Source organism: Suncus etruscus, chromosome 2, assembly GCF_024139225.1.
Source record: "Suncus etruscus isolate mSunEtr1 chromosome 2, mSunEtr1.pri.cur, whole genome shotgun sequence".
In the NCBI taxonomy this organism is placed as follows: domain Eukaryota; kingdom Metazoa; phylum Chordata; class Mammalia; order Eulipotyphla; family Soricidae; genus Suncus; species Suncus etruscus.
The window spans coordinates 152244326-152265684 of record NC_064849.1 but is presented as its reverse complement, the minus strand read 5'-3'; the positions used below and the strand labels follow the sequence as shown (position 1 = coordinate 152265684).

The window sequence follows — 21359 nt, the reverse complement described above, 5'->3', positions numbered from 1 at the left end:
TCTAGCACTGACTGAAGCTTACTGTCTTCATTCAGCAAGCACTTATGAATACTTGCTGTGTACCAAGCACCATGGTAGACACTGGGGATAGAGGTAAATAGAAGCTCGAAAATGCCAACTTTCATTCCTGACATCATCTATTGTCAATAAAATCTGGCACTGGTGGCTTCCCTTTTTTGTTCCCACCAAAAACTGAAGCTTAATTAAATTCAATTGTTTGTGTTGCAGATGTTGTCACCTCAATAGCTCTCACTTATTTAGGCTTAGGAAAGAGTCATTGTTTTTCATTACATTATAACACCTGATGGTTGTTAGAACTAACCTGTCCCTCAATTACTTAACTATCTTTGTATATGCAAGGTCGTATCGTAAGTAGGGAAGATGAGCTTCTAAAAGCTTTATTGAAAGTTAAAGGTAGGCTTATTCTCCATTTTAGAGATTGGTCCCCAGTTGCTACACATACACACACCTGACCTATGTATTCTCAGCTTTTACCCTTCTAAAGAAGCCCAAATTTTCTCTTGCACTTGTATCTCTCTTCTCTTCTCTTCTCTTCTCTTCTCTTCTCTTCTCTTCTCTTCTCTTCTCTTCTCTTCTCTTCTCTTCTCTCTCTCCTCTCTCTCTCTCACACACACACACAAACACATATAAACATTTCTTTAACTTTAAGTGAAACTATTTTTACTTCACTTTCAAAAAATAAAACAGGAAAAACAATTTAGCCTAATACATCCATACCCCAGAATTTATTTAAAATAATATTAGCAGCAAAAAAAATGCAGTCTCATTGATTCCAAGGTGTGTTTTCTTTGTATTTTTTAAACTTTATTAATTATTGATTGATTTCTGGGCCACACCCAGCAGCACTCAGGGACCACTCCTTATCAACAGCATCTTATTATGTCCTTTGTCAATATTTTATATTATGAAATGCTATTTCAAAAAATAAATTACCTTTCAGTTGCTGAAAACTTAAGAGTCATTTAAATATAACAAGACAATGAAAGTAATAAAATCCTTTGTGCTCTATAATAAGATTTTATTTAAATAGACTCTTTTCAGAGGTTTTCTTATTTTACTCACATGCCTGTTAACTCCATATGCTTAAGAATGGGGGGTTTAATAGGGAGGATACATATTATATATAGCTATTCCTGATTTGTGACTTGAATTGAAATGAGCAAGGGTATAAAATATAAATGTTTCAATTTTTTTGACGCAAATTTTTATAAAAGTAACTTGTTTGGAAAAGATGCTTAAAAGACTTTTGTTTTTACAGATTAAAATACATAAAGCCCAACTTTGAATCTAATACCTATTTTTATTAGGCAAAGAATTCTGAAATCCCCATAAATAATCAACTGACTTTTACTATATTTAGCCTGAGTACACAATTACTTTTGTTGTTTTGTATACAGATCCCATTTCTCAGGATTACAGCTAGAATTCACCGATTATTTAATAAAAGCTAAGAGCCCTATACTAAGCACTTTATATGTATTTTCCTTTGATCCTCACAGGAATGCTATGAAGCAAATTAACTCCTATTTTGCTGGTGTGTAAAACCAAGCTCTGAAGCTAAATCACTTGTTGAAGCTCACAAAATTAGTGAGTAAAAGAGCCTGCACTCAATTCTAGGCACATAACGCCATTGGCCATCCTCATCTTAGTATAATCAGTGCTCAGTGAGCATTTTATTCTTTCTCACGTTCCCTCACAACTTGGCTGAGCACTTTTGCTACCAGCATGACCAAGGTGGCTAGGGTAAAGAGGTGATGATATTCCAGCAGAGGGTTGAAGGATTGCTTGAAGTTGGCTGATTAAAGGAGGTTAATGCTTTTCTGATTGGTTCAACATGACAAAGTGGTAAACAAACAGCTGTGGCCAATAGTTCTTCCTTGTTTGAATCTTTAAACATGGGAATTCTGTGTAAGAGCTAGACATTTGGACTTTAAACAATCCCTCGGACCCCCTGGCTTTTTTGTTTCTGTTTTGCTCTGCTAGAAATGAAACCAGGGTCTTACACAAGCAAGACAATATGACTGAGCTTTGTCCCCAGCTCCAGCAAGCTCTTTTATGATAAAAAAAAGGTTCCTTATCTTTATAAATATGAGGAAGCGTGCATAAGTAGGCATAGTCTAAGTAGAAGAAGGTTCATAACTTTCATATATTATTATTCTAACCTCCCTAGTGCAAAAAAATGCTGCAGTATCTGTTTTCAGACACATTTAGACACAGTTCCTATTAAGTGGACACATTTTTCCTTGTGACCCTTTATCTTTATGATAGCATATACACAACTAAATCAGGTTTCACAGCATAATGCTTCTCCTTCATTGAAATACTCTGGTATTTTCTATTTTGTTTAAAAAGATGCCTGGCCACAGTTCACTACAGTGTGATGACTTCCAGTGTTTCATAGTCTTATGATTCAAAAGACACTGTAAGAGACTATCATTTAAAAGCTTTTACCAGGGCTGGAATGCTAGCACAGTGGATAGGACAACTGCTTTACATATGGACTGATTCCTGAATGCAGTGCCAGAAGCAAACTCTGTGTACTGCCCAATGTGGCAGAAAAAATAAAAAGTTTTAATCAAGGAGTCATACGATCATGTCTCCCCCCACCCCTCATGTTTGTATCTTAATGTGCATATCCAATAGCTTCTTTGACTTCATTTGAGGAGGAGTCATAGATGGTTCCGTGCTAATGAGTATAGTCTGGCTAGAAGATGAGGCCATCTTTGATAAAGTAGATGAAAGAGCAACTAGCAGCAGGATACCTGACTGATTTGGGACATTCTGTACCTAAGATGTGCACCCAAAACTTTGCTCTTTGTTGAAAATGGATTTTTTTTTTCCTTTTGCTTTTTGGGCCACAACCGGCAGCACTCAGGGGTTACTCCTGGCTCTTGCTCAAAAATCACTCCTGGCAAGCTGGGGGACCATATGGGATGTGGGAATCGTACCCAGGTCCATCTGGGTCAGCTGCTTACAGGGCAAACACCCTACTGCTGTGCTATCTCTCCAGCCCTGAAAATGGGTTTTTAAGAAGCAACTGCAAAGGGTGTTGTATAAAATTTAATTAGATTAGGAATCTTAATAGTGAAAAGGCAAAAAAAAAAAGGGTGTGCTTACAGAAAGAATTGTGTTACAAATTATATTTAAAGTTTGTTGTTGTTAAACTGTCCTAGAGCATGGGCCTCATAGATCAGAATACAGATTTGCTTTAGATAGATGGAAAGAAAGTTCATGAATAGTGGTGGTGGGAAGGCTTATATGTGGGCAGAGATTGCCGAATTAGTATCCTTAGCCACATTTTCAAAAGTCAAAGTCTGATATTGATGAGATTTTAGCAAAGGCTTGACAGAGAAATGTCCAATTGATAGCTAAATGGAAAATTTAGTATCACTGGCTTCCAAAGCACTAGCAATTAGGAATTTTACTGTGAAAATTATCTCCTTTGCTAAAGTAACACCAAAGTAAATGTCCAAAAAGTCATTTTATTTGAAACCGATCTAAAGAGTTACAATACTTCCCTAATGGATATAAGAAAGTGAGTGCTAAGTGTCAAGATTGTCCATATATTTAGCATAGAAACTTTTGAGCTTGTCATTTATTATCTCTGATTAATGAGTAAAAAGTAACATAGACCATTATAAAATTAAAAGACTAAACATATAGGCACAAATATAAACCTCTATAGAAGAGAGGCTATTTTACTATACAGGATAACATAACATCATTGCTGGTGATTTTGTAATTGTGTGATCTAATAATAGTTTATTAATTTAGTAAACACTTAGAGTTTCTATTTTGTAATTGTTCTATAAACACATTTTTTGAGAAGTCAGTTTAAGAGCCTAAAAGGAAAAGCTGAGAAGTCAAAGCTTTAAAAAAAAACAACAACAACAACAACTAGGTTAATAAAATAGAGGCAAAAAAAGAGAGTAAAGAAAATGCAGTCTAGTCTTGAACTTCTTATCTAAAGCCAGACACCAGTTTAATATCTTCTGTCAACTACTTGATAGAGTTGCTTTGTCATCTATCAGTGAAGAAAGAAAGTTTTCTCCCATCTGTGATCGCTTTCCCCAGCAGAAAGAAGGTACAATCAGCTTTGCTGGTGTTGGCAAAGGGAATGGAAGACAGGGAGGCCACTTTCCTTTCTTAGTTACAAGTTGACAGATATTTTGGAGCAGCTTTATGAAATATTCTGGAAATGGTTCTGGCCAAGAAAGGACAGATTAGGGAATGAAAATTAGAAGTTGCATTTTCAGTAATGAATTGCTATTCTTAGTGTTTAGGAAAATAAAACTCAGTATGTCGAGAATTGGTTAGAGAGAATTTTACTAGGGCCACGATAGTAAAAATTGGGGTGAGTTCTGGGATTCAGCAGCATCTCAGTTTGTGATGTGGCTCTAAGCTCTCTCTTTTTTCCAAAAATCACCTTTTTGGGGGGGCGGGGTTGGTTTTTGGGCCACACCTAGTGGCGCTCAGGGGTTACTCCTGGCTCTGTGCTCAGAAACTGCTCCTCGCAGGCTCCGGGGACAATATGGGATGACAGGGATGGAACCCATGTTCATCCTGGGTCAGCCTTGCAAGGCAAATGCCCTAATACTGTGCTATATCACTCTGGCCCCCAGAAAACACTTTTGCCTTGAACATATAAACATGGGTCTCTGTAACCGCAACTGAACGGGTCTTCCGGAAACATAACGAAAGACTTTATCCCAGGCTCCATCCTAGGAGCAACATAATGACCAAGACCACCAATTACAGAAGATGGATTAAAACAACACTGAAGAAGCAGAACTCCTAGAACCACAAAGAAAGACTCCATCATAAGCTCCATTCCTTGAGCTGCACAGTCACCAAGATCTCTAGATACAGAGGTCTGATTTTACCATCCAAGACGAAAGAGAAGTCTTCCATACACCACAAAAGCACCGAGGGGAGAGTAAATGATCATGCAAGGAGTCTACAGTTAATCCCATGACAGTATACTTCAGGGGTGGAGAAACCCTGCAACTCCTAGGCCAAGGGAATTCCCTCTATAATATCCCCAATACTTAATGTGCCTATGCAGGGGGAAAAAAGAAAAAAAAACACAAAATATTCATCTTTCCACACATTTATTTATTGATTGATCGATTTTTTTGACGTCTTTATTTGGGTGTAGATATTGAAGTTGATATCTCCAATTTTATTTTATTTCATTTTATTTTATCTTCTCTTTCTCTTTCTTTTTGCATTCCGGCATGATTTGATTTCAGAACCGAGACTATTGTGTGGTGCTTGTCTTTATTGCTGTAGTGCTCACTGGATATTTAATTTGATATTTCTTTCTGTATTGTTGTGGTGTTTCAATGACCTTTTTCATGTCCTCTCTCAAACTGAGGTTGAAAGCCTCTAGAAGATCTCTGCCCATTTTTAAAGTATTTGACTACTTTTTTTTTTCTTATTTTGTACCCCATTCTATTGCTTTTCTTTCCTTCAAACAAAGCCACATAACTCGATTTATCTAGCTCTGCCTCTTAAATAGAGGAGGAAACAAGGGAGGGTACCAGGACCAAACAGATATATGACCACTAATAGTAAGCTAGACAAAGAGGGGACCACCTACTCTAGCAGTCTGGGGGGTGATGGTGGGGTTGCAGAAAGGAAACTGGGATAGAGGAGGACAAATTTGGTGATGGGTATCCCCTGATTCATTGTTAATATGTACCTAAAATACTACTGTGAAAAATATGTAAGCCATTATGATCACAATAAAAATTAAAAAAAAAATAAACATGGGTCTCTGTCCCTCCTTCCCTATTTCTCCCTCTGTTTGGCTCCCTCTCCCCTCTCATTTTTCCTCCCCCATCTCTCCTTTTTCCTCCCTCTCCCCTTCTCCTTTTCCTTTTCTCCCTCCTTCCTCATTCTCTTTCTCTCTGCTTCCCTCCATCTTAATTTTCTCCCTTCTTCCTCCTATTTTCTAAATAAAAACTATTTTACTTCACTTAAAATATATACAATATACTTACCTGGCAGGGGAGATACCATGATCACGAAGGTGGTTTCCCCAGGGCGAGGCTCACCCATTGCACTCTGGGTGTGCTGACCCCTGAGATTTCCCCAAATGTGGAAAACTCGACTGCCTAATTTGTGGTAGTGGGGGACTGCATTTGCACTCTCCCCTGTAAAAAGAAAAAAGAAAAAAATATATATATATACCCACACACACACACACACACACACACACACACACACACACACACACACACACAATACATAATAGCAAAAGTGTGGTACCTAAGTGATCATAGCAAAGGGCAGCCTTTGATCTCTGATAACACAAAACAATCACTCAAATAAATGTTTGTAATATTTTCAAGTAACATATAAGGCATAACCATATTCATGATATAGAAAAACTTTACTGTTCAATACTAACAATTTTCCTCATGATGATTCTGATTGCCCTTTAGTTTTCTTGTAATCTGTTATGTCAGTTTTCACAGAATAGGAAGGAAGGGAAGTACTTGAAGATAGTTCATTTCCTCCTGAACAGTGAGATGAACCTAACTTCAGCATTCGCTGCTATTTTGATAACTGTATTTGACTGTAAAGAAAATGGTTTCCTGGGAATAATAGGTATTTTTGTTAAATATTGAGATAGTGTTTCTTTCTAAATAACTTGAAGATTAAGATATTTATAAACCCAAAATTAAGATAATTATGAATGCTAGATTATATTTAATAAAATTTTATATTTCCCAGTTTCTATTTCATAAAACAGAAAGAATAAAAACCAATAATACTATCTTAAAGTTAAAAAGAGCCTTTTACAAATCTAACATTTTTGTTTTATTTTAAGATCTCACTAGCGATACTCAGGGCTACCTCTGGGTCTGTGCTCATGAATTATCCCTGATTGGCTCAGGGTATTATATCAGGTTTCAGGAATTGAAGTTGGGTCAGCCACATGCATGATGAACACCTTGCCTTTGTACTAGCTCTCCAGCTCCCTATTTATGTGTTTGCCTTACTCACAAATGACCCAGTTTCATTCCTGGCTATCATTTCTTATCAATTCTGTCTTTGATGTATTTGTTCCCCCAAACACCTCTAGGAGTGGTCCCTGAGCACAGAGCAAAGAATAAACCCTGAATTTCCCTGAGTGAGACCAAAAAAATATCAAAAATAAAAGTAGGTAAATGTACATTTTTAATGTGTACAAAGTAGACCGGAGTAATTGTATAGTAGGTAGGATATTTGCCTTGCAAGTGGCCAATTCAGATTGGATACTCAGCATTCCATATTGTGCCTGCCAAAGCACTGCTGGGAGTAACTTCTGAGCATTGCCACAAATGGCCCAAAACAAAAAAATGTAAATAAAATTTTACAGAGTACATGCATGAATAAAGATAAAATATTGTCTCTAAAATAATTCTCTAAATTTTTCTATAAAATATTCTCTAAATATTCTTTTTCTGTAAATTTTCTAAATATAGCAATTTTTATGTTCATATGAAAAGCTTTGCCCTTTTCTTGCCAATAGCACTTTTCTATATTCAAGGACTTAACTCTGACTTTGCCAGCATGTTTTGCCAGCAGTCTCCACATTTGCTCCTTAAAAATAAAGTCCTGTATTTCTTACAACCATAAATCAAGTGATCTAAGAGACTTGGCAGATCCTCTTATTTACAAAAGTTCTCCTCTTAGAAACCAGATCCGTAGTTTCTCGTTTAGCTCTTGGTACACTGTGCATACATGTAAATCTGAAATAACTTTACTTCCTTTATAGATTTGAAGGAATTAGCAAATGAAATCTGAAAAGAAATATATTTAAATGCCCCGTACCTCAGGAATATATTTTTAGGGTAGATACTTACAAAGTTACCTACAAAATGTCTAAAACTTTTATTATTTTACAACTACCTATAACTTTGACATAGTAAAAAAACAAGCAAACACAAAATTTAAAATATTGTTTGCATTTATGCAGATTGAATATCTTAAAGCCACAAAGTTGTGACCCCTTGAGAACCCTTAATTCTATTTTCCTTGTTTCTTTGTTGTGCTGTAGCTAGTATCTGGGACTCTCTGGGGCACTGAGAAAGCCTTTCTGTTTATGGACGGGACACTGGGGATGTCGTGTTTGCTACCCTTCTGGCGTGCAGCAGCAGCTGTGGTCTTTTCAGCCTTCTGTGGACACCTGTTGTGGGTGATTTGTTATACCTTATCTCTCAGTACTTTGAGTTTGAAACAGTTGAAAATACTGCTAGTCTCTTTGATTTTGTGTTTTTCCACCTTTTGGCTTCTGTTTTAGTAGACACTTACTAAGCTTTGACTTTAAAGTTTCTGTCTAGTGTCTTGAGGATTCAGAATAGAGTCCACATTTGATGGTTCACAGAACACTTACTATGAGCCCTTGACCATTTGAAAGTTACATTAAAAATGAAGCAGTGAAGCACGTGGTTGTGCTAAAAGAGGTGTAAGCATCAAGTGGCCTGAAAATAGCATGAGAACTCTCCCATTCAGTCTTTATCAGCACATTTTGGAGCACAGAGCATGTGCCGGCGGACATCATATCCAGCACCTTGAGACCTTGAGTGAGTTATCTCTTTAAACTTTACAACTGTTTTGAGGTTATAAAGTCATTATCCACATTTTTTTTTTCTGATGAGACACCTGAGCATTAATGAGGTTAAGTTATTTATTTAAGGTAATAAGTTGCACAAAAGGTAGATTCCAGGACTAGAGCTAGAAACTATGCTCTTTGCTGTCAAGCCCAGCCATATATGTGATGTGTTTGCTCAGCTTCAGCTTCATCTGTGTGTAAAAGAGACATTCTAATTTTACTTTTTCCCCCTCAAAACATTGAAGGAGACCCAATTTAGAAACTTGGAATATAAAGGAATCCAATAGTAAAAGAAAGATTTAAAAAAAAAGAAGAAAAAGTCAGCCAGTGGTTCAGTTGTGTGCACTGCATGTAAATGGCCTAGTTTGCTCCTATACAAATCACCATGGGCAGTTTCCAAGCACTGTGGGAGTGTCCTGGATAATCCATAGCATCATAGGGCTGGAGCAGCAACTTATCCTTGTGCCCTTGTATTGAGTTTATGCATTGGCTCTATTCAGGAAGACCTACCAGATATCCTGACAACCACTTGGAAGATCCCCAACACCACTCCCAAATATAAAGTAAAATAAAATAAGTAATAAGAACAAGAATAATACAGGACACCATTTCCTATCTAGGGTACACTTTGGATACCTGTTACTATGTGAGGCCCTGAATCCAGTCCTCCTGGCAAAACATTCCCTCCCACCTCAGTGCTGCTGGATTCTGCCCAAGGAGTCCCTAAGCATTAACTGTCAGACTTGTGCCTCTGTGCCATACCTCTTGGGAGTGGCTCCCAGAGCCTGAGCACTGTTGTGGCCTTTATAAAAATAATATGTAAGGGGACTGAAGTGATAGTACAGTGGGTAGGACGCTGGCCTTGCATGCAGCCAGTCTGGGTTTGACCCCCAGCATCCCATATGGTCCCCCGAACACTGCCAGAATTAATTCCTGAGTGTAGAACCAGGAATAACCCCTGAGGAAGGTCAAGTATAAGAGTTAATATTTTGCATGTACTGTTGAGAATTTATGTAAAATGTAGCTAGCCTTTTGCTAATTAAGCTATATCCCTGAATATTGGACAAATTGCTGCAGCTTCTCTGTCCCTAGTGCAGAGCTGTGGTTTTGTCTTTGTCCTTAGACCTTATGGATTCTATGATGATATCACAATGCTGCCTCCTAAACCCCTGTCCTGTGTCATCCTTCTCTTTCCTCAAACAAAGCAGTTCTGACTGTATTTACAACATAGGGTAGGTTTCTCCATAAAAAGCATTTTAATAATAGCCTTCTGTTAAAAATCGTCTGGAATATGGACCAGAGTGATAGCATGGTGGTAGGGTACTTTCTTTGCATGTGGCCAATATGGGAGAGACCCAAGTTCAGTTCCTAGCATCCCATATGGTCCCCTGAGCCTGCCAGGAGAGATTTCTGAGTGCAGAGCCAGGAGTAACCCCTGAGCACTGCTGGGTGTGGCCCCAAAAAACAAACAAACAAAAATGTCTGGAATATTATTGGTATTAGAAAATGGTATTAAGTAAACTTCCAAATCGATACCCAAAAATTTTCATTTATGTATTGTTTTCTGGTTTTTTTGTTCATTTAACTTTCAAGATTTCATGATAACAGGTTGGGCTTGGGTGAAACCATGTATTCTACAAAGCCTCAGGCTCTGGGCCATTTTTAACCACTTCGGTTAATCTTGCAGATTCAACATCTGTCAAGCAAAGTCTCACCTCTAGATTTACACAGCTGTTGCTAATTAACATGTGTGAATTCTGTTTTCTACCCATGGTTCACTAATTCCCTTGGTCTCATGCAAAACAACACATCTCTCAAGACTCCAGAACTAGAGGCAAGAAGATTGTCTATGAATTAGAAGTTGGCATTTATATTTTATAAGACTTATTTCTGGGCCGGAGAGATAGCATGGAGGTAAGGCGTTTGCCTTTCATGCAGGAGGTCATCGGTTCAAATCCCGGCACCCCATATGGTCCCTGTGCCTGCCAGGAGCAATTTCTGAGCCTGGAGCCAGAAATAACCCCTGAGCACTGCCGGGTGTGACCCAAAAACCACACACACAAAAAAAGACATTTCTTTTAGAATTCTTGGTTAGACTTTATCTCCAAGAAACTAATGATTTTTTTTTTTTTTGGCCACACCTGGTGATGCTCAGTGGTTACTCCTGGCTTGGGGGAACATATGGGAATCCAGGGGATTGAACTGTGGTCGGTCCGAGGCTAGCGCAGGCAAGGCAGACACCTTAGAGCTTGCACCACCACTCTGGTCCCAGAAACTAATGATTTTTTAAAGAAAAATATCTGCTTCCTATTTAGTTGATGAATGCCATTACTAAGTTCAGGGTTATTATAATTATTATTTGGTGAGGTTTCTCTAAATTCTTTAAAATACAGATGACTTTTAAGGTTTTAGGATCATATTTTCAAGTAGAATTTGTGACATCAAATAATCTTGAGTGTTTTAATAAAGAGAAAGAAAAAACAACTTTTCTTCAATATTTTTGTTTTTTGTTTTTTGTTTTTGTTTTTGGTTTTTGGGCCACACCCAGTAACGCTCAGGGGTTACTCCTGGCTATGTGCTCAGAAGTTGCTCCTGGCTTGGGGGACCATATGGGACACCGGGGGATCAAACCTCAGTCCGTCCAAGGCTAGCGCAGGCAAGGCAGGCACCTTACCTTTAGCGCCACCGCCCGGCCCCCTCTTCAATATTTTTAAAGTTTAATATAGAGAACAAAGAGATGGTGCAGCATGGAGGGCACTTGCCTTGCACATGGACAAACTAAGGTTTGATGCCATATACTGCATGTATATGGCCCCCTGAGCACTGCCAGGAGTAAGCCCTGAGTTAAATATAAATGTAAGAGGACTGGAGCAATAGCACAGTGGGTAGGTGTGTTTGCTTGGCAAGCAGCTGATCCAGATTCAGTCCCTGGTATCTTATATAGTTCCCTGAGCACAGAATCAGGAGTAATCCCTAAGCACTGTCGAATGTGGCCCAGTAACCTCTATGTATGTATATAGGTATATAAATATATATACCTATATATACATACATATATACATATATGTATATGTATATATATACCTATATATACATAAATATATACCTATATATACATACAAACACACACATATAGTTCCACAAACTCAGAAGCCACATGGCTTATATTTGGAACTAAGCATAGTATGTTAAGACAGAAATTTCTATCTTAACACATACCATGTGCTAGGCAACTTTATGGGGGTCCCTCCCTTTCATTTTATTATTTATATTTGCCTGCACTGATGAGCTATGATTTTACATAGATTCTTACATGGCCTATTTCAGATCCATTTCTGATATTTTTTATTATCTTTGCATATAAGGCTTATTTGGATTGAGTCTAATCTAGTCCCAAGTTTTTTCAGATGAATCCAACAGGAGTTTATTAGTTCTGTGCTGTTCCCAGATACATATGAAAGTACAGCGAGGCCCCTGAAAAATAATCACACTCTGGAAGCAAAGGCAAATAAATAAGTTCTTACTGTCCATCTGATGAAGTCAGATGAGGAAACTGTGAGCACCCAGAAAAGAGTCTTCTGAACGCATCGCATTGAGGGAAGGACAACTTCCTAGATGAATCTAAAATAAATGCTGTGTTAGCCAGGGCTAACACAAAATACAAGACAAAGCACTATATGTTCTGTGCCTTCATATCATGATTATTACTAAAGCACCACCTATGAGCAGAGAACAAGGCTCAACTCCCCTTATGTCCTATAAGGGACTAAGAAGTAGCAGGAAACCATGCAGAAATTGGTGACACTTGAGTCTGACATAGTCAGATTGGTATTTTATGAGGCTAGTTTTGACAGCTAAATTGGAGGATGTGACTGACAAAGTATAAATGTTGAGACTAAAAAATAAGTTGCCCAAATCAAAGGTTGTGTATCTCTACCCTCTGCTTTGATATGGAACCAAACAGAGGAGAGAGATGTGGAAGTCCATCCCCTGGTCAAGTAGTGTTGGCACTGAAATCAAAAGAACTTATGGTCACCACATGAGGAAGAGAAGAGCCAAAATTAACTCTTCAATGTGTCAGTAACCCAGTGATGGCTTATTAGCAGGGGAAACATGGATGACTGAGACCATGTGGAAAGCTATGCAGTATTGGGGAGATTATGATGACCATTATTTTTATATAAACATCAATTCATTAGAACCTATTTACATTTTGGAAGGATTTCTTACTAAAATGAAATAAAATTAATATGAAAAGTAGTTTCTTAGTCATAGAGCCCAACAGGACGTTTTTGTTGTGGCCAACAAAGACAGACTTCCATTGGATTATTAGTACTGCCATGACTATTTTGAATCAATATCTCAGATAGTCTCGTTGGCTCTTTTTTCTTTCAAAAGTTATTTTGTATTTCTTAATTGTGCATTCATTTTTAAATACAGATTTTTCTATTCAGTCGTGCTGTGTGCTCTCAACCTTTACCCTCATACAGTATCTCTAGAATCTCTATTTGCATCTTTCTTCTGACAGTGACTCTCAACCTTTTTTCCTGGAAATACCCATCTACCAACCCAGTATACCCAGCCACCTGGTCTCTTCTAAGTAATTTTTAGCTCTGAAGCTACAAAAAGAGTCATAATAAAAGTCAGCTTAAAGCCTCTTTTCAGCTGGTTAAGTCAATATTAGGCAATTACATTTTTATGTTCTTGACTAGTATGGATTCTCTTTGTTAAGGCCCTTCATATCACATTCATAATTGTATATATTATGTATGTATATAACTACACACAAATATATAAAAACCCTTCTTCTAAAGCAGCATTTCCCAAAGTGCCTGTAAGTCATTCTGTACTTATGCTGGGGCACTAGAAGGATCCAGATAGAAGTCTCAGATACAATTGAGGGAAGTGCCAATGAGATGGGAGGTCCATTTGTTTATTTGGGAAGGTAGATTTCTGGGAGGATACTGAAATGTTTTCAGTGAAGTAAGTCATTTTAAAAGAGAAAGAGAAATATAAGGGAAGAGACAGATAGGTATTTAAAGGAGAATACAGGCTTCTCAAGAGGGGAAAATTGCTGGGCAATTTTTTAATAAAAGGGACAGTAGGCCAGATAAATTTGGGAAAACTGTTCTGGGGAAAACACTGACATTACATTTGATTTTTCTTTCTTTTACTCTTCACATTCAAAATGTCTAAGAGGACTGGAGAGGAAATTTAATTTCATTAACATTACTATTTGAAACCAATAATATTAGTTTTGAAATGTTGCCACTAATTAAGTCCCTCCCCCCAATGACCATACCTTTAAAATTATCAAGTAAGGATGATATTGCAGTTCTGAGGAATGACTTTTTTAAGGACCACATCCTGCAGAAGTACTAGAACCCTAAAAAAGCTCAATCTGTTCTATACTATGCTTTCATCAAGATTTTTTTTTTATTTTAATACTTAAGCCAGAGCAATAGTACAGAGAGTAGGTGTTTCTCTTATACTCGCTCAACCCAGGTTTGATCCCTGGTCCACATGGGATCTCCTGAGCCCTGAGCTCAAAGTCAAGTATAAGCACTAAGCACCTCCAAGTGTGATTAAAAAAAATTAATACTGTATATACAAGAGCTAGTTAAGAATAATAAGAAAGGCTATTTTACTTTTATTTCCCCCTTAATATTTTTCTTGTTAACAAGAAAGAATGTGAAGACTTACTTCTTTCCATCATTATACCTATTAACTATTAGATGTAAACTTAATGCTATTTTTCTATTTTTCTTTAGAGTTGTCACTTTTTTTTTTTTTTTACTGTTTTCATAAAGCATCTGTCATGTATCAATTTCAAGTGTTTTCAAGTATATGTAGGGACATTTTTCCATCACTGCCCTTCCTGGTCATCAGGAATATTTAGCTCTTACTGATTCAATTTTTTCCAATGTCTGAAGACTCCACCATCGCATCTTCTCTTCTATGCCCACACTGACATAGGTTTTTGCATCTGGACTGATCTGAGAAGCTTTTTTTTCCCCCTTCCCTAAACTCATAATGTTAGGCTTAGAGTCAAAACTACAGCTCTAGTTTGAAAAATAGGACTTGTGGCTTTCAGTTGAAGTTTCTATTTTCTATTCTGACTCTAGATTATTTATTCTGCTCCTAAACTCTGTAACCTGAACAGTATATGCAAATACTTTTCTCTAGCGCTGTTGAAATTTTTGGATTGTTGGCAGATCACAGATTCCTTTTGAATTTGAAAATGGTTCAAGAACAGCAAAAACCTATATTGTTTACATTTTTTATTTAATTTAATTTATTTTAAGATATGTAGTAAAATAATAGTTGCATTAAGCCATTAGTTAGTATTAAGAGACAGGTGGGCCTTCAGAGCTCCTCGTAAAAATGAAGAGGTGGATTTTTCTTTTTTTTTTTTTTCTTTTTTTTTTTTGGTTTTTGGGCCACACCCGACGGTGCTCAAGGGTTACTCCTGGCTGTCTGCTCAGAAATAGCTCCTGGCAGGCACGGGGGACCATATGGGACACCGGGATTCGAACTAACCACCTTGGGTCCTGGATCGGCTGCTTGCAAGGCAAACACCGCTGTGCTATCTCTCCGGGCCTGAAGAGGTGGATTTTGAAGTTTTACATAGAAAGTACTATTCTGTCTGATAGAATATGCAGCAAAGAATGCTTAAGCTGGCATTTCCCACATTATTTTGAGGATAGAATTCCCTTTTCACATAAAGGAATGTTTTAACAGGGTTTGGAAATTCTGGTGAAAAGAAAGTAGACTCTTCATTTCTGATCCTGGTTCAGTGATTTATAACATTTAACAAACATTTGTGAAATAACTACATTGTAGTATCTACTATTAGAGATACTGTAAATATATTCAAAGAACAACCTAGACAAAAGTTTCTGCTTCCAAGTCAGAGGTTCTAGTCCTAAAAGAAAGACAATAAACTTAATCTGTAAGTAGAATAGTGCAGGTATAGTAGATAAACGTTTAATCAGATTAGGAGGTTATAAATTTGAGTTGCAATTTTAAATGGGCCATAACCTTAGCAAGTCCCTGAGCCCCTCCCTCTGTTCCTGTTCCAGAAAAAAGAAGAAATGGAATGAAAAGATCTTAAAGGCCTTGTCAGTACCATAGGTCTGCTTTAAGAAGCAAAAATTATCACATCAAACTGTGCTATTGCTGGGTCACAAGCATGTCGTTGAACATTTATTTATAAGTGCCTTGCAAAAATGGCAGAATAATAGTGCTCTAAAATTATTGTTTAAAGCTGCTATAAGTTTAAATAAATTTCAATGCCTAGAAAAAAGACCAAAACATTTCTTTTTGCACATGTGCAAAAAACCTTTTGGGCCCATCTGATATCCTCAGTCCAGTTTTAGACTTGGGGTGGAAAACTTCTGCACAGTGGCACAAGGGGTGCTAAGCAGATGATGGCGAGCCCATTTCAAAGAGCCATGTGCCCAGAGCACTTCTGCCTTCCATAGAGGCCTGTGACTGAATGTTGAAGTGACCTTTCAGACAGTATTCCACTGCCACATGCCCAAACTTGTATCTGAGAGTAATTAGAAGCTTTGACTTGCATGTCTTGCTATACACTATTTATGTTAATTACAAATGTCTGAAAGTTCCTGAAACTTTTTCTCCATAGCTTTTTATTGAAGGCAGACTGGAGGTTGGAAGGAAGGTTGTAGATGGTGGTCCTTAAGCCTTTGATTTAAGGTCTCTCATTTTTGGAATGAAAATTAAAATCTGCTTTGTCAGTTGCCCAGAATATGGTGGTAAAGTTTTAGTCTTCATCTAATAGAAGCTATTTTGAATCATAATCTCTTAATAGTTAAAAAATAATAGTTCAGAGGCTGGAGCGATAGTACAGCTGCCTTGCAAGCAGCTGACACATGTTAGGTCCCAAGTATCTCCACCAGGAATGATTCCTGAGTACAGAGTCAGGAGTAATCCTTGAACATTGCTGGTGTGACCTTCCCCCCAAAATAAAAAACACACAAAAACAACAGCAGCAACAACAGCAAAATATAATTGTTCATTCTGACACATTTAGCTAAGTTATACAAATAGGTTAGGACTCCCTAAATATATACTGCTCCAAAGGAATAAACTTATAGGAAAAGCTTGAAAGAAGGGCTGGAGCAATAGTACAGAGGGAAGACTTTTGCTTTGCATGCATTTGATCTGGATTTGATTCCCAGCATCCTGTATGGCCCCTTAAATCCTGCTAGGAATGAGTCCTGAGCACAGAGCCAGGATTAAGTAACCCAGAAGCCAAAATGAAAAGAAAAGAAAAAAGAAAAGCTTGAATGGGTACCATTAAACTTGGGACATTCCTATCACTTAAAGGAATACTCATTTAAAATTGTTTCTAAATGAGGTCAAAGAATTTCTTTTCCATGGGAGGAGGCCCATAGCCAAAAATGGCCTGAGGGGCACCACCGACACTGTCATTTCATTCTCACCTCTCCTGAGAGTTCTAGAGCTGCAAAGGCCAGCTGAAGAAAATGCTGCTAAACAATTTTGGAAGCAAGGACTAGCTGTGATTTAACTACCTTGACAAACTGGGATTGTTCTGTGTCAGAGAGAGGAGTGGAGACTCTAAGCCAGTTCCTCAGAAACTTCTAATTGCACAGACTTCTCAGGTCTCTTCAGCCATTCCCTTCACCAGTTTTAAGAAGCTCTAAATTTGTTAGAGTTCCTCAGAGCTTGGTGCCACTGTGTGTTTCACTGTACCTTTCTTCATCTGTTTCTTTTTTTTTTTTTTTTTTTTTTGGTTTTTGGGCCACACCCGTTTGACGCTCAGGGGTTACTCCTGGCTATGTGCTCAGAAATCGCCCCTGGCTTGGGGGGACCATATGGGACGCCTGGGGATCGAACCGCGGTCCGTTCCTTGGCTAGCGCTTGTAAGGCAGACACCTTACCTCTAGCGCCACCTTCCCGGCCCCTCTTCATCTGTTTCATTCGTAAGAGTCAGATATTTTTTTTCTAGCTTAAGAGTTTGCATAATTTAATTTCTTTAAATATTTATTTTGACCATATTGGCTTACATATCTTTCACAGTAGTATTTTAGGTACATATTAACATTGAATCAGGGGAATTCCCATCACCAAATTTATCCTCCCTCCACCCCCGTTCCCTGCAACCCATATCCCCCACCTTCACCCCCCCGGGCTGCTAGAGTAAGTTGTCCCCTCTGTGTCTAACTTACTACTTAGTGATCATATATCTGTTTGGTCCTGGTACCCTCCCTTGTTTCCCCCTCTATTTGAGAGGCGGAGCTAGATAGTTCAAGTTATGTGGTTTTGTTTGAAGAAAAGAAAAGGAATAAAATGGGGTAAAAAATCAAATAAGCTGAAAAAAGTGTGTCTTATATGTACTATCTTCAAGAAATTAAATACAGTAAACCTTATGTTTTGGGGGGGTGGTAAAAAAACAAACAAACCTTATGTTTCAGAGATACAAAAGTTGTTTAATGGCTATTTTGTCTTTAAACCTTTCATAGAAAGAGCCTGAGATAAGTCTTTTGAAATATATCTTCAAGATTCCTGCCCTCTGTCCCTTTTGTTTATACTTTGGGTTTGAGGTCACAAAAAGAGATGTTAGGGTACTGCTTCTGCTCAGGGTTGCTCCATGAGATTTTTAGAGATTTAACCCAGCACGCACTCTAGCCATTTAGTCGTCTCCCCAAAACCAAGAGCCCTTATCAAAATTGCTAAGGGGCTGGTGCAATATTACAGCAAGCAGATAGGACACTTGCTTTGCACACAATCAGGTTTGATCCCCAGCATCCTATATAATCCTCCAAGATCTACTAGAAGTAATTCCTGAGTGCAGAGCCAGGAGTAAGCCCTGAGGGCCACCAGGTGTGGCCCCAAAGAAACAAGAACTTGTTAACTGGAGTAGCCATTCCAAAAGAAGTGTTGTAATAGCTCCTATTAAGTCAAGTACATGGATGTGCTGTCTCTATGATGTTTGGAAGTTGTTGAAATTCATTTGCATTTCTCTCTCTGGCCAAAAATACTTTAAATGTAGTTTATGTATACTGTTTGCCTTCAGTGTCTTATGATTATAATGTATAAAACTGAAATGAAGTTTAAGTGACTTCGTTTGAATTAGAATGAAACTTTTCCCTGCTTTAAAGATACTCCTTTCCTTCTACTTTATTAATTTTTAGAAGTCAATGAATTTTCATACTTGTCTTAAGGGACTGATGTGCTTGTTTCTGATCTGTAGTTTATCAATCACTTTGCACTTCAGGGTATAAGTCTGTATCTGACTTTCAGTTGATACCAGGAGCACCCTCCCAAAACAAGTATCCCCCTGGGGTGCAGTATTGCCTTTGAGAACTTCTATTCTAATCATACGTGATACATGCTTTCAAACATAGCAGCAGGTACAAACCATGAGTGGTATGTAATTTTTTAACTCCTTTTTAATTTGGTCTCATCCTCTTCTGTTTGTGATCAATTTTTTTTTTACTGACAGTTGCTTTGAGGGATGTTTTGGTCACTTAAGTTCTGTAAAACTTTACCAAAGAGTGTGTCCTGGATATAAAGTGACCACCACTTGAAAAACTGTCAGTCATTTGCCCATTCCATGGCAGATTTACAATTTGAGGTGTTTCTCTCCTTTTTCTTTATTCTAGCTTGTCAAAATACCCAAAAATGACCCTTCCAATGAAGTGCATACCTTTAATTTCTACTTGTCAAATGTGGGTAAAGACAACCCTCAAGGCAGCTTCGACTGCATCCAGCAAACATTCTCTAGGTAAGTACATTTCAAGATCTGAATAGAGGAGTATTGTTGCTATTTCAGAGTGTCTTAAAGTTAAACAATAAAAACAATCCACAGAAATAAAAGCCAATGTCACAGCCATCTATTTTAAAGGTACAGATTTTCTACCTATAAAATACAATTATTTTAAATTAGAAAGAAATTTAGAGGTCTTAAAAAAAGTTTTTTGCAGTGCATCTAAATAATATTTCTATAGGATGCTGAAGTTGAAGGGAGGGAGAAAAAATTCATGTCTTACTTATAGCTTTTCTTCCTCCTGTGCAAGCTCTGTTTAAGAGCAATTTCTCCCCTACATCTCTTATTTTATAGAAGAAACAAAACTAAAAATTAACCCTGTCAAGCAGTCACTCCTGATTTTACCCAAATAGGTGGGGTACATAGGAAGCCAAGAATACACAGCTCCCTCCAGAGTACCAGGGAGCTCTTATCTACTCAGGTCCTTAGTGAACAATAAGCTTCTTGTTTGCTCTTTGCTGTGGTTGTTTCTGATTAAAGAATGGGCCCATGAGTAAGGGGCGGCTGCTCTGCCTGTGCATAAAGACAAGACTGTGGAGTCCCTGCTTCCCGGGAGGGAGATCACCGACAGGGACTCCTGAGTGCCCAGAGCCTGTCTCTTCCTATCTCGCATCTGCACAGAACTTGAAGCTGTGCGGGCACTTGCTGGGTGGAGGGGTGGGAGGAAGGAAGAGGAAAGGAAATTTGCGTTTAGGGGAGCATGAAAGAGATATTGACTATCAGCCACTTCACTGAAAAACTTCTGAATCCTCCCAGTTAAGGGGACAGCAGAATTTTGTTGTAGCCAATCTACCTTTCCAATTGCTTTCTAAAAACTGTTCACCCTAAGTTGTAAATCATGTTAAAGATTATATAGACCTTTTCACACAGTTTACTGGAATAACCATGACTAGGTGGCTATTTACATTCCAATGGATTGAGCTCAGGCTGGCTGTATCCAGGACAAGTACCCTGCCTGCTATGATATCTCCTTTTCTCCTGCTGTCTTTTTGAAGCTGTCCCATGATTCCAGTAGTCTCCATGACACATTTCTCTTCTGATTTCTCTCTACCTCTTTTTTTGTTGTTGTTGGTATCTTTTCATTCTCCTGTGATTTTCTTTAATCTATTATTTCTTTTAAATATTAGTCTTTTCCACAATCATTTACCTTCTGAGACATCTCCTCATTCTTCCAAAGTTGCCCTGTCCAACAATGAATTCATTTTCTATTTTCCAACCCTACCCCAGTGTCCAGATGAACAGCAGCTCCACTTGCCTTGCCTGTCCTTGTCTCTAGTTTTTCATCTTTCTTTCTTCACTGTCTCTAGAAATAATGCACTATTCTGTATTCCACTGTCCTCACTGGCTCAAGCCATCATTTCTTGCCTCAAATTCTTCTAATTAATGTTCCTGTGTTTTCTATTGTGTCTTCTTTTCTGCTTGTTCTCCATGCAGATTGAACTGTCTAAAATACAAATGAGGCCTTTTCCCTTCATTCACAGTTTCTTTTTTCCTTGGTATAAGCCCCAAGTTCTGCAAAACACCCTATCTGATGTGCTACCAGGACTTATTACTCCTTAAGTATGGTTTTTCTTTCTGGCTCTCTGGCCAAACTGAAAACCTCTTTCTTGCTCTCCCAAAAACACCTCTCTCATTCTCCCACCCCATACCCCACTGCTCTAATCATCCTTCGATCAATTCAGGCATCTTTTCCTCAGGAAGACTTTGCCTCACCTACAGGACAAGGTGATATGCCTTCCTCAGAATCTCCACCCCATTCCCCATCATACTGTTAGTGTTCTGATTTGCTCATCCATGTACTATTAGATAGAGTACTATTTGGAAAAAAAATCACAATCCTTAGCAGAAAATGTATCTGTTTGCTTCACACATCACTTGCCATAGAAACCCTGCCCAATAAATCTTTCTTAAATGAAT

The 21359-nt window shown here is 38.0% G+C and overlaps 1 protein-coding gene and 1 non-coding gene across 2 annotated transcripts in view; both read left to right on the top strand.

Moving 5' to 3' along the window:
* The window catches only part of ELL2 (elongation factor for RNA polymerase II 2), an 89824-nt gene that overhangs the window by 35964 nt on the left and 32501 nt on the right, over positions 1-21359 (top strand). Inside the window, exon 3 of the mRNA XM_049769176.1 lies at positions 19279-19400. Within this exon, the coding sequence (XP_049625133.1) occupies positions 19279-19400 (122 nt within the window). The remainder of the gene's footprint in view (positions 1-19278; positions 19401-21359) is intronic.
* On the top strand, positions 6019-6180 carry LOC126002463 (U1 spliceosomal RNA). The gene has a single exon (XR_007493162.1). It is a non-coding gene; the product is annotated as a U1 spliceosomal RNA (small nuclear RNA).